Raw genomic sequence first — 13,203 nt, 5'->3', positions numbered from 1 at the left:
TCCAAGATCATGGGAGTCATACACAATCTTAATTCTTTTTCCACTGCTTCATTACTTTATATTCTATACTGTACATTTTTTCTGTTAAGTGAAAAGACCTTTGTCTAAGCAAAGTCAGACTTTACTGTCCTAATTAAATAATTAAAAATCAAGGCATGATCATATTTTATTTAGGTAAAATAAGCATAATTTAGAGGACTTTGACTTTCATATAAGACTTCTGAAACCAAAATGATCAACTAGAAGTCAAGTTATTATTTGTTGTTCCTAAAACTTGGATAAGCGACAAGACTTTTGTCAGGTAGTGTATATAGAGTGTATATATGTTTTATTTGGAGCATCCTAAATGCTGACTGATATTATTTGATATTCCAGTGTGCAAATATAGCACCAGGAAACTCAGATGAGAAGAAATATAAAAAGACAACTAGAAATAGCTTTGAAACGGCCACAAATGCAGACGGAACAGTCATCAGAGGAGCCACGTTTCCTGTTTATGATCTCCAGCATATTTTTATTTGATCTAAATTGAGCGCCGAGGTGCAATGTCACTTTGCAAAACAGTTCATGTCTACAGCTGTGCGGTAATTCTGTTTTGGAAATAAAGGGTTTTAATGGGATGTTTTATAAAAGCCTCTTCCACCACGACTGAACCAAATCATAACTGTCTACAATAAACGTGGGGTCAGGCTGAGGTTTCTTCCTCTCCAGAGACAGCTGGGCAGTTACATTGTCTTCCACTGTTGTACAAAAGCCTCTTACACACAGACAGAAGCACCAGATTGACTAAGCTGTCGTCCAATATTGCAGTCAGTGCTGCCCTCCAGAGGCCAAAGCTGTTTTAAACCTGCAGTCTTCAAACTAGAAAACTATACACTACAATAGTAATATGTCTCTGATACCATGATGAGGATATAAAATTAAGAGACAAATAACACTTTAATTATTTATTACAAGTTGTACAATTTTAATAAAATATATTCAAAAACATTGCTACTTAAATGATCTACAAATTAAACTACACATTTTATAATGATAAAATATATATTCTCAATATTATACAAACAAACATATGTAAAATGTATATGAAACAAACATTTATTGATGTAAAATTTACTTTTCTGAATGTATTATTGCAATGTTTTTTTCTTCTGCAAGCTATTCATCAGTATATTTGTTTTTATTTTAATTATATAATATTGTGTATATAAGAATTTATTGAAAACAATTCTACCAATGGAAAATAAAAGATGGCAACCATATTGAATAATATAATTCATTCACTTTTTTCTTTTTAAGTTATACAATACCATTATTTTCTAAATGAAGATATGTTCAAAAACAATGCTACTATAATATAATCTACAAGTTTTTGTCTTAAAATCTGTGTAATGTGTTAAAATATGTTAAAGTAATATGTTTATAGATCCTATAAAACATATAGCCTTTATCTGTGTAGAAATTAACTTTCATTTTACATGTTAGCTACTTTATTTGTTTATGTTTTTTATTTTCTTAAACATTGAACGTTTCTATTATATCAGTTATATTAAACTATTTGCAGTGTCAGTTATATTAACGTGATATAAATCTAATATGAACCAGTGTGTTTATAACAGAACGAAAACAATCTGATGGCTATTTATGTATTTATATAAACCTACCTCTCATTGGGGGATGAGCAAATCGTACTAAAAATGTACAAAGTACAAAAAGTAACAAAAGGCAGATTGCGTTAGACATCCCACAATGCGCTTGACGTCGTTTCAACTAAAAAAACTACGAGTCCCATGAAAGCCCTTGTCATGAAGAGTACAGCTTCCGCGCAACTCCACCATTGTCCAATCAAATCCCACGCCCTTCACGTAAGCCCCTCCCCGCCTGCGTGTGTTTTTTCTTCCTCTTCAGTTCTCCGCTGCCCACGACGCCATATTGACGAAAAACACCCTTTCTCTGAAACCTCCGATAAACGATCTCCGCCAGAATGTTGTACCTTGAGGACTACCTCGAAAGTGAGTATAAGAGCTCCTTTATCTATTCATGTTCGTATTATCGTAATTAAGTGTTTGAGAGGGTGGTTCAGGGCGTGTTTTGCTGTCGCATCCGTTAGCTTGTAACGCGGTTCTGTTCTTCTTCCCGGCAGTGATCGAGCAGCTACCCATGGATCTCCGCGACAGGTTTACGGAAATGAGAGAGATGGACCTGCAAGTGCAGAGTACGGTTTCAGTTTAAACTGACTACTGTGTCTTAAAACACTACAGCTGACTTAAACTTGCGTAGAGAGCCTTTCATTTCAGTGGGGATTTGTTTGGTGAATTTGCATGCATAATAAAAGCATGCATGTGTTGTGATGTTGCATACTGATGTTAAGTGGGGTAATAAGAGCATGTGGAAGTTGAGCAACATCAGTGTCACTTAAACAAGGAAAATCTTGGGATACATTATTGCATTGAAATACATTATTTTTGGCCACCCCAAGTAGTTTTGAATCTGACAGTACCCCCACTGACAAGGTTTTGATAGTCTTCATCACATGGGAAATCAGTTTATTTATAGCAAATGCATGTATTTGTTAACAGTTTAAGGTTTTGCATCAACCATAAACATGCATGGGTACTCTTTCCAGTTAGAAATGTATATATTGCTAATTTAATATTATTTACAATGCAGTTATTACAAAGAAATTGCTTCTTGGAAATCTTATTAACAGGTTTCGTCACATTATGTAATTTCCAGTTTATTTTTCCCACCAAAAATCATAAGAAAAGACTAATATCATTATATTAGGGTTTATATGTATAAATTTAAGTGTAGTTTTGCATTCATAATCAATATAAACCTAATTTACATCTGTTTATTATTTTTATATGATCATTTTTAAAAATCATTTCCATTATTTTGTGGTGGTTATGATCTGGATATTTTTCCACTGCATTAGCAATGATTCATGAATCGCCCTTTGTGGGGGTTGTACCTACAGCCTTTTAATGATCTACTGAGATCTTTAACCAACCTTAGACTTCCACAGTAGCCATCTGTGTGGTTGTGAGCCAAGTCGGGCTCTTGACTTTACTTTTGATCATGTTCCTTTGTTCAGATGCGATGGATCAGCTTGAGCAGCGGGTCAACGAGTTTTTTACCAACGCCAAGAAGAACAAGCCTGAATGGAGGGAAGAACAGATGGAAATCATTAAAAAGGTAAAGAACAGATGCCGTGCACCTCAGTTGATCTGAGTGTTCTGCAGGTGATAAAAATGTATTAGGAGATCTATTAATGTTGATAATGTTGTTCCAAATTTGAACCATCAGTATTTTTGGGTTGGACCCTTTTTATTGATTCTTTACAAAATGTAAATTTAAAAAAGGGAAAAAAGCAATTTATGTCATTTTAACATGGATGGATATGAAATATTACAATCACACTTTACAATACAGTTCCATAAATTAATTTATTTACTTCCATTAACTAAGAATGAACTGTATTTGCATATTTTAATTAATCGTATTTCCACATTTACTAATGTGTTATTAAAACCCATACTTGTGCTTGTTAACATTAGTTATTGCACTGAGTTACCATTTACTAACAATAAACAACTGTATTTTAAGTTAAATTTGAATAAATACTGTAATGTATTGCTTATTGTTTGTTATTGTTAGTAAATAAATGCATTAACTAATGTTATCCAATGAAATCTTACTGTGAAGTGTTACCCATATTTTTTACTCCTGGAATCAGCTGCACAGTATATAGAAAAATAAAAATTATATTGCAATTTAATTTAAGAAACATCTAAACTTCTTTCCAAGTGAAGCACAACATTTGCATAACTGATGTATTAAAGTTTGTGTCTACATGATGAAATCTTCACTATGAAACCGGCAGTTCATGGTTTTGTTACTAGCAAGATATAACATTTTAGCGCTTATTTTTAAAAATGTTCTATTACATTTGTAATTCAATATATTCCTTATTTTTGTATTATGATTTTTTAAAATTTCATAATGATGAAATCAATTAACGACTACTGATTAAGTTATAGCAATGATTGATAAATTATTAATGGATTGTTTTGCATTAGAAGATAATATGCATTCCTAATGATCTCTTTCTCTTGATCAGGACTACTATAAAGCTTTAGAAGATGCGGATGAAAAGGTCCAATTAGCCAATCAAATTTATGACCTGGTGAGTAATAAACTGTAACTGCCAAGACTAACTTTTGTCTCAGTACTATATGCTCCCAATAGGTGGCAGCACATCACTAATAGTAAACAGCCAATAGCTTACTGGGAATAGGCATGGGCCGGTATAAGATTCTGATGGTATGATAACCTTGCGTATAAATATCATGATTTCATGGTATTGTGATCACTCCTCTAAAATATATTATTTTTTAATGTCTGGGTAAAAAAAAACTAACTTTTTCCCCTTTGAACACAATATATTTGATTTTGAGAAACATTTAAAGTATTTTGGAACAGTAAACATGTCAGGCTAAATAATTCAAATGAATCATTGACTTCTGCTGTTTTTATTAGTTTCAAAAACAATGTTTTTTTACAATTTAAAACGGCATCTTTGGATATCTTTTCTGCTGGAGATTCTGTTATCCTAAAAAACGTAAATAAAAAATGTTACACACACCTTACTAACGGCATAGCAGAAAATTTTGTTTTAAAACCTTCTCTTTTACAAACCACGGTATACCTTGAAAACTGTTATCGTCCCATGCCTAACTGGGAAGTTTTTATTCCTGCTATTTAAGTGCCTACTGATGCGTTTTAATGAGATTTAATTCATTAAACAGGTGGCACATGACCCTGTGTGTGAGTTTATAAGAAATCTGCTGTGTGTTGATCTTGTGTCTCTTATGTAGGTCGATAGACATTTACGGAAGTTAGATCAGGAGTTGGCAAAGTTCAAAATGGAGTTGGAGGCAGATAACGCTGGCATCACAGAGATCCTTGAAAGACGTGAGTGGCACCTGTCAATCACCTTTTTGCAGTTTACTGGCTAAATCAAAATGTGAAAAATATTAAGCTGCGAGTTGCCAAGTTTTCAAAATCAGTATGTAAACTAATTTAAATATTGAGAGATCTGCATGTATAAATGAAAATGTCTGGACAGGCTTTAGCAAGCTGATGATCTTGTAGCTTTGCTCATTTGAAGCTGTTTGTGAAGTCAGTTTTATCTTTTCTAGGGTCTTTGGAGATGGACAGCCCGTCTCAACCTGTCAATAACCACCATGTACATTCACACACCACAGTGGAAAGTAAGTTTGTTCCAAGAAAATATCTGCTGTCCAATTTTCAGTTGCAGTCCTCTGACCTGTTTTCTGTGTGATTTGACAGAGAGGAAATACAGCACGCCAGCCCACCACACTACTGAACACATACCTGAAAAGAAGTTCAAGTCAGAGGCTCTGCTCTCCACACTCACGTCAGATGCCACTAAAGAAAACACACCAGGTAAAACACACATGCTCTCTCCTCTTGGGTCAGCCTGTAAAAACACAACACAAATATACACACAGGTGATCACAAGACATTCTTCATAGACATTTATTTTGCAGTGTTCCATGTTTGGGGATGGTAAGAATTAAACTATTGGAAAAAATAAATAGCTTTCAGAATGAAATGATGACACTTTAGGAATAATTTGCTTCTTAATAAACAATTTGTGTTGTTATTATCAATGATAAAAATATATCTTATACATATTAAAAGTCTTTGAGTTTATAAATAAAACATACACTGCAAAAAATGATGTTCTCATTTGGATTTCTTTGACTTGTTTCTAGTCTAAATATCTAAAAATTCCTAAAACAAGAAGAGTTTTCTAGACAAGCAAAACATAATGTCTTGTTTTCAGAAATAATAAGTTTTTCCTTAAAACAAGCAAAATAATCTGCCAATGGGGTAAGCAAAATAATCTTATGTCAAAATGAAGAACAAGATTTTTTTTGCCTACCCCATTTGCAGATTACTTTGCTTGTTTTAATGAAACACTCACTTAATTTGGCATATTATTTCTGAAAACAAGACATTGTTTTGCTTGCCTAAAAAAATCTTGATATAAGAATTTTTAGATATTTAAACTAAAAACAAGTAAAAAAATCTAAGTAAAAAATAAATTTTTTGCAGTGTACATTTTAAAATCAAAACTTTCATAACATAATTTGTCTTATCAGTTGTGATCAATTTAATGCGTATACACTAAAAAAAAAAAAATTTATATATATATATATATATATATATATATATATATATATATATATATATATATATATATATACACACACACACACACAATTATACCCTAACCCCCTACACAGTAGTGCATTTGATTTTTAAATATCTTAAAATATGGATTGATTGGATGCTTTGTCTATTTATATCCATGCAGTAAGTGGGTAATTAGTGTATTTATACAGCTATTGTTGCAGAGATCCAACTGTGAATTTATTTAGCAACTAAAACAATTAGAATATATAAATAAAATATTAGGTGTGTGTTTGTCTTTTTCATTAAATTACCAAATATTGCTTCTTTTATTTCTTTACCTTGACATGTGCATGCAAATAAATAGAATAAAGAAACTACATCCTTTGTACTTTTAGGTATAAATGTTTATGTAAACAATCATTATGCATGCATTTTTTTAATACTCTAAACAATTCAATCTTTAGGGAGCTTAACAGCTTAATGAAAATGTGCATTAGAGTCATTTGTAATTTTTTATTTCCAGCTAAATAATTGCAAACATATCGAGAATATTCTCTATAACCACACAATCCTAATCTTAATTGCACTATCAGGGGAAATAAACCACAATTACAATTTGTCATAATCATGCGGGCACATATGTTTGTTGCGTGTGGTAACTGCTTAAATGGTTCTCAAGAAATGAGCTTTATGATGTAATGAGGTTACAGATCACTTATGTTGCGCTGTTTCTCACAAATGTTTTCTGGTCATATACTGAATGTGATGTTTTTGTGTGTGTGTGCAGGCTGCAGAGTGAACAGCACATCCTCCTCTAACACCATGTATAACGTCAACTCCTCCCAATCACTTACCCCCTCATACAACCTGAGCCCACTTCCGGCCGGGCCTGCAGCAGGAGCGGGTGCTATTTCCATGGCAGCAGCTCAGGCAGTGCAAGCCACAGCACAGGTAAACCGCCTAGTTTTACACTGCACTTCATTTCCTGTTCAACTTATTTGGGCCTCATAGGAGTCTCTTTCATATTTCCTCTAACGGTTATTTTTGTGTCAGTTATTATGTTATCTTAGCCGGTGTTAATTTCAGCGCTCACTGCACTTTGATATTGTAACTCGAGGGAAATCACATCGACACATCCTGTCGTTCTGTATTTTTAGGTTTTTTTTTTCATTATAAGTGTTTGTTTCTTATTTAATTCTAGTGAGACCCCTTTTTTCAATCACCTTTTGCTTTTGTTGTTATTGTCTATCCACTCTTTTTTTTTTAATACGCTGATGAAGTATATAAAAGAAATTACAGCAATCTATCCTCTAGGAACGTGGGGGTTTCTTGGAAATTCTTAGCATCTGTTTATACATGCTTTAACATGGGTTTTAGTTGATTTGGCTGATCACAGGTCGTCGATAGAGATCTGTTTTTCTGTATTCATAGTGTTTTAATTACTCTTTTGTGTTCTTTAGATTACAGCTGCACAATATATAGTTTCAGCATCGATATCGCAACGTGCACGTCCACAATAGTCACATTGCAAGATATGCAATGCTGAGTCTGGGTTCTAGTTGCTACAGAATTTAATTAACTACTCTATTTATATGATTTATGCAACAAAAAAGAAATACTTTTTTTTTTGTCTTGTCTCTAGTCCAAATATCTTTATTTCAAAGCTAAAAACAAGATTATTTTACTTGCCCCACTGGTGGATAATTTAGCTTGTTTTAAGCAAAAACTCTTTAATTTTGCCCTATTTAGAAGTTTAAAACAAAACAATTTTTTAACTTGATCTAAGAATTTATTAGACATTTAGACAAGAAAAGTAAGAAAATTAGTTTTTACATTGTGATTATTCAATTTCTAAACCTGAATACTGTTAGATTCCTCAGAAAACTGTCAAATAATGCTGTTTAAACTAGTGAAACTGTATTCATATCGCAATATTTATCGCAGATAAATAAAATATCAATCTTGGATTTTTCCAATATCGTGCAGTCCTACTTTAAATGACCTTACTGATTTCTTTGAGGAGAGTGTTTGATCTTCTGACATTTAAACATCAATGAAGACAGCAGAAAATAACAGTGATGAGTAGCAGCTTTTGTTTCTCTATAAATAGCACAAAAACTACTATTGGTTCTTAAATACTGCTTAATATCAGGCAAAAACAAGACCTTAATCCATTTCATTTTGTGTTTCTGTGCTTAAAACATTTATGGTTAATTATCATCAGGTTGAGTTAAAACCGTAAAATTGCTGGGGAAGTAATTAATTCAACCTAAATAGTATTATACTGATATATAATTACTGAAACTTTTAACGCTAAAACTAAAAAAGTAATATTTGTCTTTAATATTTTTCAACTCTTATCGCCTTTACATAATAATTTATTATTAGTTTTAGTTTATTTTGTTTATACACATTATATTTATTAGCATTTAGCTTTGTTCATTTAAGTGCTAAGTTAATAAATAATTTCTGTATATTTTGAAAATTTTAACATCTGTCGAGGGACAACAGATGAAAAATAGCCTTTTTCTACTTCTTTTGTTGCATTTGCAGCAATACTAATTAATGTATACTGTCCCTGCCAAAAAAACATTGCAACAAAACCCAAACTGTTAAACATATACTTGTGAAATGCTCTATTTTTATTGTTATCAGACAGTAATTTCTATCTGGAGACTTTAAATGAAATATTTTTAAATGTGAATCCTTCCAGAATTGTGCAATTTTTATCAAGAGTAAGCCTTAAACTCTTTCAGTTTTTTTTATTTTGTATTTATGTATTTTGTCTTATGTATTATGTATTGATGTTGATGACTTTTATTGTTAAAATAATTATATAAAAGTGTTTAATATTTATAAAATGTTGTAAACTTGATCTGTTTTTGATCCGTGACATTGCCAGAGAAGCTGATATGGCAATTAACTCCAAAATCTATCTATCCCTAAACACATAAAAATATAAGCAAATTTCAAATCTATTTAATAGCCTATAAACAACGCCGTGTGTGTTTCAGATGAAAGAAGGGAGGAGAACGTCCAGTCTCAAGGCCAGTTATGAAGCTGTCAAGAACAATGATTTCTTGGGACGAGATTTTACTATGAGTCGAGACTCCAGCAGTTACTCGTCTTCTGCGTTGGCTAGTACACTCACACAACCCCTCACGTCCACCAACAGCTCCGACTCCCGCACGGCACGCAAGACCAAGTAAGACACACACACACTGGCGCCAAATTAATGATCCACGTGACCATGCTTGATTGTAAACATTTTGCTGTTTTTTTGTTTTCCCCAGAAGCAACACTAAGTCTTCCAACCACCAGTCCTCTTCATCCTCCTCTTCCTCTTCACTTTCATCATGTTCTTCATCTTCAGCTTTGGCTCATGAACTGGTACAAACCACAGTCACAGAAACGGATACCAGCAGTCAAGTGGATTGGACTTACGACCCCAATGAACCCAGATACTGCATTTGCAACCAGGTGCATTATGTAACATCATCTCTCATGCAGCGTATGGATTTTAAAGTGATCTCTCTAATGATAACGACACTTTAAACCAGTGTTGTGGCATTTAAAAATTGTACTAATGAATGATCATTTAAAAAAATCCATTTATTTGTGTTTGTACGTATTTATAGGGAGAGTTGTAACCAAAATTGAAACGTAACATGATGGAGATTTTAATATAAGCATTATATAAATGAGATATGTCTAGAACAAATGCCAGGGAGGAAATGTATATGTCTTTATGTTTTTAAAACTATTAACACGTATATATTTTTAACAATTCCCACTACAGAAAGTGTGTGACTTGGTGTGCAGGAGGAGACTGGGTGTGTGCGTGTTGTTAGTTGGCATATGAGTGCAAAAGAATTGTCTCCCTCAGAATGCGTTTGTTTTATAGGCTCAAAGTGATATAGCTTTTGTCAGAGTATATCAAAAATAGAAATGTGTGTGCGTCTCTGAATAGTCATCAAAGACTACACTTGCACAGTCTTTGTTTGCAGGTGCGCTTCTGAGACACTCGGCTGCAGGTGTGTACTGCTGCGTTTGTTGCTCTATGTCTCATTCTCTCTGTCTTTGTGCAGGTGTCGTACGGAGAGATGGTCGGCTGTGATAACCAAGATGTAAGTCAACCCTTCATCTCTAGGGACACACACAAGACACATTTCCTCTTCATAAAACACGTACTGGATCACTCTGTCTGGGCTCTGACAGCTCTTGTGACCCCTGGGCAGCCATGATTTTTGTAGCGATGATGGCAAACAACAATCAGTATTATTATTTTTAGTCAACTGATGTTTAGTTCAGCACAATATATCATTTGAGCATTGATATTGCAATGTGTGTGTCTGCAATAGTCACATCGCAGGATTCAATTATTTTATTAACCCTTCTTCCACTCTGGGGTGAATTTTTTTTTTTTGTCTTAATTTGGCCACAACTTTCAGAAAATGGAATGAATTTTGGTGATAAATCTTATTTTGGCACATTTTTTGGGAAAATGATTTGAAATATTTTTTAAAAATCAACACTTTGAGCAAATTTACTACTTTTTTGTTATTTTGGTGGCTGTTTTTGCCCCATTGACTACCATTATTATGACAATTTTTTTGATTGCAAATTATGGCTGCACTATATATCATTCAGCATTGATATCACGATGTGAACATTCACTATAGTCACATCACAGGATCTGCAATGTTGAGCTTTTATTATAATATGTTTCAATGAAATCCTACTACTTTTGTCATCATCCTTCCTTGTTTACTGCAAAAACCAAGGCAACACTATTATTTCTGCAGTTTTATAGGCACCAACCTGTTGAGTTAGCTAGATGTAATAGATTTTTGTTCAGTATATGCATAATATTTTAGATTTGGATTAGTTTCTTACATGAATATTTAGTAAATGGCCAAACTTTTTAAACCTTTTAAAATCTCGCCAGTGTGTCCGGTTGAAAAGTGGTTATAAGGTATTGCAGTGTATGGAAAGGGTCTTAAAGTGTATTGAATTAAACTCTCTGTTTCCTGTATATACTCTGTTAGAGTTCCTATATGCATGACAAACAAAATTAGAAATTCTTTTCTTATGGTGGCCATTAGGTGTTTAAATGAGTCCAGCAGGGAGGGAGAGCTAAAAATTGATTTATTGTATGTTTTATAGTCATAATTTGGTATTGTGTACATGGAACTTCGTCTATGTTATGTCACCTTGCTGAAATTTTAGTTTCCCTAAACTGGACATCAAAGTTTAGTGTGAGTCTGAGATTTTTCCAATGTCTTGCAACACCAGTATATATCATTTTTCTCTTTAATATGTACAAATTACATTTTTAATACTTGTACTTATTAAATTAACACTTTACAAAATGAGAACATTATTAAACTGCAATATTTACTGAATACTTGTATTTAAAAAAAGAAAAAATGGTATGAATATTTTATTAATGGTGTATGTGTAACATTTGGCCAGTCTGAGAATCTGATTCATTTGGTTTACTTTTTATTTCCCATAGTGTCCGATCGAGTGGTTTCACTACGGCTGTGTGGGTTTGACCGAAGCACCCAAAGGGAAGTGGTACTGCCCACAGTGTACAGCGGCCATGAAGAGAAGGGGAAGCCGGCACAAATAAAAGCCAGATCACCTGGGCCGACCTCTCAGAAATGACTGTCCTCCTCCAACCAAGAGTGTACATGTCAGATCTCCTTGCAAGCAGGGTGTGTAGATGTGAAACAGAAATGTTGATATCTGAAAGATGGTGTGTGTGTGTTTGTGTATGTTTGTGAAAATCACAACCAGACTGGGCAGTTTAGCTGGCGAATCAGTCAAAGCGCACACTGCCCTCAAATTTGTGTCATGTTTTTATGTTTTTCTCTTCATCTCCATTTATCTTGATGGAGGCAGATGGGCAAGATGTTGTTGGGAGGCCCATGTATTTTAACATTCAAGACATTCCTCGGCTTGCCAAGCGTGATGACCCTTCGCATCTGGCAGCTCCTGCTAATCTATAGTATGGATGCAGACTGGGAACTGTTGTCCGGAACTGCTCGATGGACTACAAGTCTCAGAGACGTTCAGCTCTAACAACTCTTAACGGATCCTGAGATTACATAGCTACTGTGACGCCCGGTCAAAATGTGGGATTTATTTGTGTGTAATGGATAGATGATATATCGTGCTCCGCTTGATGGACAGAATGTTTCTTATTTTAGCGAGGAGCTCTCAAAGTGTACAATAGAACAAATGAACAACTGTGACTTGTGTGTATGCTTGTGTGTTTGTGTCTCTAGCCTGTACTGCACTGACGTGGTGATACGTTTTGAGAAATGTGGGGGAAACAAACAAAAAAAAAATCAATAAAATGAGCAAGAGCTTTTGGTAATCGGTCTTAATCTTTCTTTTTTTTTTTTTGAATAATGTTCTGTTTCTGTAATGCACCTTTTCTGAATGAGATGCTTCGTGATCATCAGTCCTGTACTTCCATCAACCAATCGGAGCCTTCTGAATATTGTACTTGCAACAGTATTTGCAGAGATGTACTGAGCTGTGTTCATTAAATAAGGGGAATGTGTTTGTCTAATTCATTCATTTTCCTTCGGCTTAGTCCCTTTATTCATCAGGAGTCGGCACCGCGGAATGAACCGCCAACTTATCCAGCGTATGTTTTACACAGCGGATGCCCTTCCAGCTTCAACCCATCACTCATACACTACAGCCAATTTATCCAATTCACCTGTAGCGTATGTCTTTGGACTGTGGGGGAAACCCACGCCAACACTGGGAGAACATGCAAACTCTATACAAAAATACTAACTGACCCAGCCAGCACTTGAACCAGCGACCTTCTTGCTGTGAGGTGACAGTGCTAACCACTGAGCCACCGTGCTACCCTGCGTTTGTCTAATTCATTTTTTTTAAATGACAGTCAAATGATTGCTAATGTTTATATAAGTTAACTTTATCATCTTAGGT

At 34.0% G+C, this 13,203-nt stretch overlaps 1 protein-coding gene across 2 annotated transcripts; it reads left to right on the top strand.

Moving 5' to 3' along the window:
* The first annotated feature begins 1,898 nt into the window (after window positions 1-1,898).
* Window positions 1,899-12,613, top strand: ing3 (inhibitor of growth family, member 3). Of its 2 annotated transcripts, none has more exons than XM_056455902.1 (12): window positions 1,899-2,012; window positions 2,144-2,215; window positions 3,098-3,198; window positions 4,124-4,189; window positions 4,881-4,977; window positions 5,205-5,276; window positions 5,356-5,472; window positions 7,016-7,147; window positions 9,398-9,433; window positions 9,522-9,708; window positions 10,317-10,355; window positions 11,747-12,613. In XM_056455902.1, the coding sequence occupies exons 1-12, from the start codon at window positions 1,985-1,987 to the stop codon at window positions 11,784-11,786; spliced, it is 987 nt and encodes a 328-aa protein (XP_056311877.1). In that variant the 5' UTR covers window positions 1,899-1,984; the 3' UTR covers window positions 11,787-12,613. The 2 variants fall into 2 exon arrangements, with proteins under 2 accessions (XP_056311877.1, XP_056311876.1); XM_056455901.1 differs by having other exon boundaries at window positions 7,016-7,179; window positions 9,243-9,433.
* The last annotated feature ends 590 nt before the right edge of the window (window positions 12,614-13,203 follow it).

This window comes from Danio aesculapii, chromosome 4 (genome assembly GCF_903798145.1).
Source record: "Danio aesculapii chromosome 4, fDanAes4.1, whole genome shotgun sequence".
NCBI classification, from domain to species: Eukaryota; Metazoa; Chordata; class Actinopteri; order Cypriniformes; family Danionidae; genus Danio; species Danio aesculapii.
This window is presented reverse-complemented; position numbering and strand designations above follow the sequence as displayed.

What these genes read in the sequence shown, in the direction of transcription:
- ing3 (XM_056455901.1), top strand. Translation starts at nt 1,985, where the DNA reads ATGTTGTACCTTGAGGACTACCTCGAAA. An exon ending in AGATGGAAATCATTAAAAAG is followed by an intron (nt 3,199 to 4,123) that starts GTAAAGAACAGA and finishes TCTCTTGATCAG; the next exon opens with GACTACTATAAAGCTTTAGA. An exon ending in GATACTGCATTTGCAACCAG is followed by an intron (nt 9,709 to 10,316) that starts GTGCATTATGTA and finishes GTCTTTGTGCAG; the next exon opens with GTGTCGTACGGAGAGATGGT.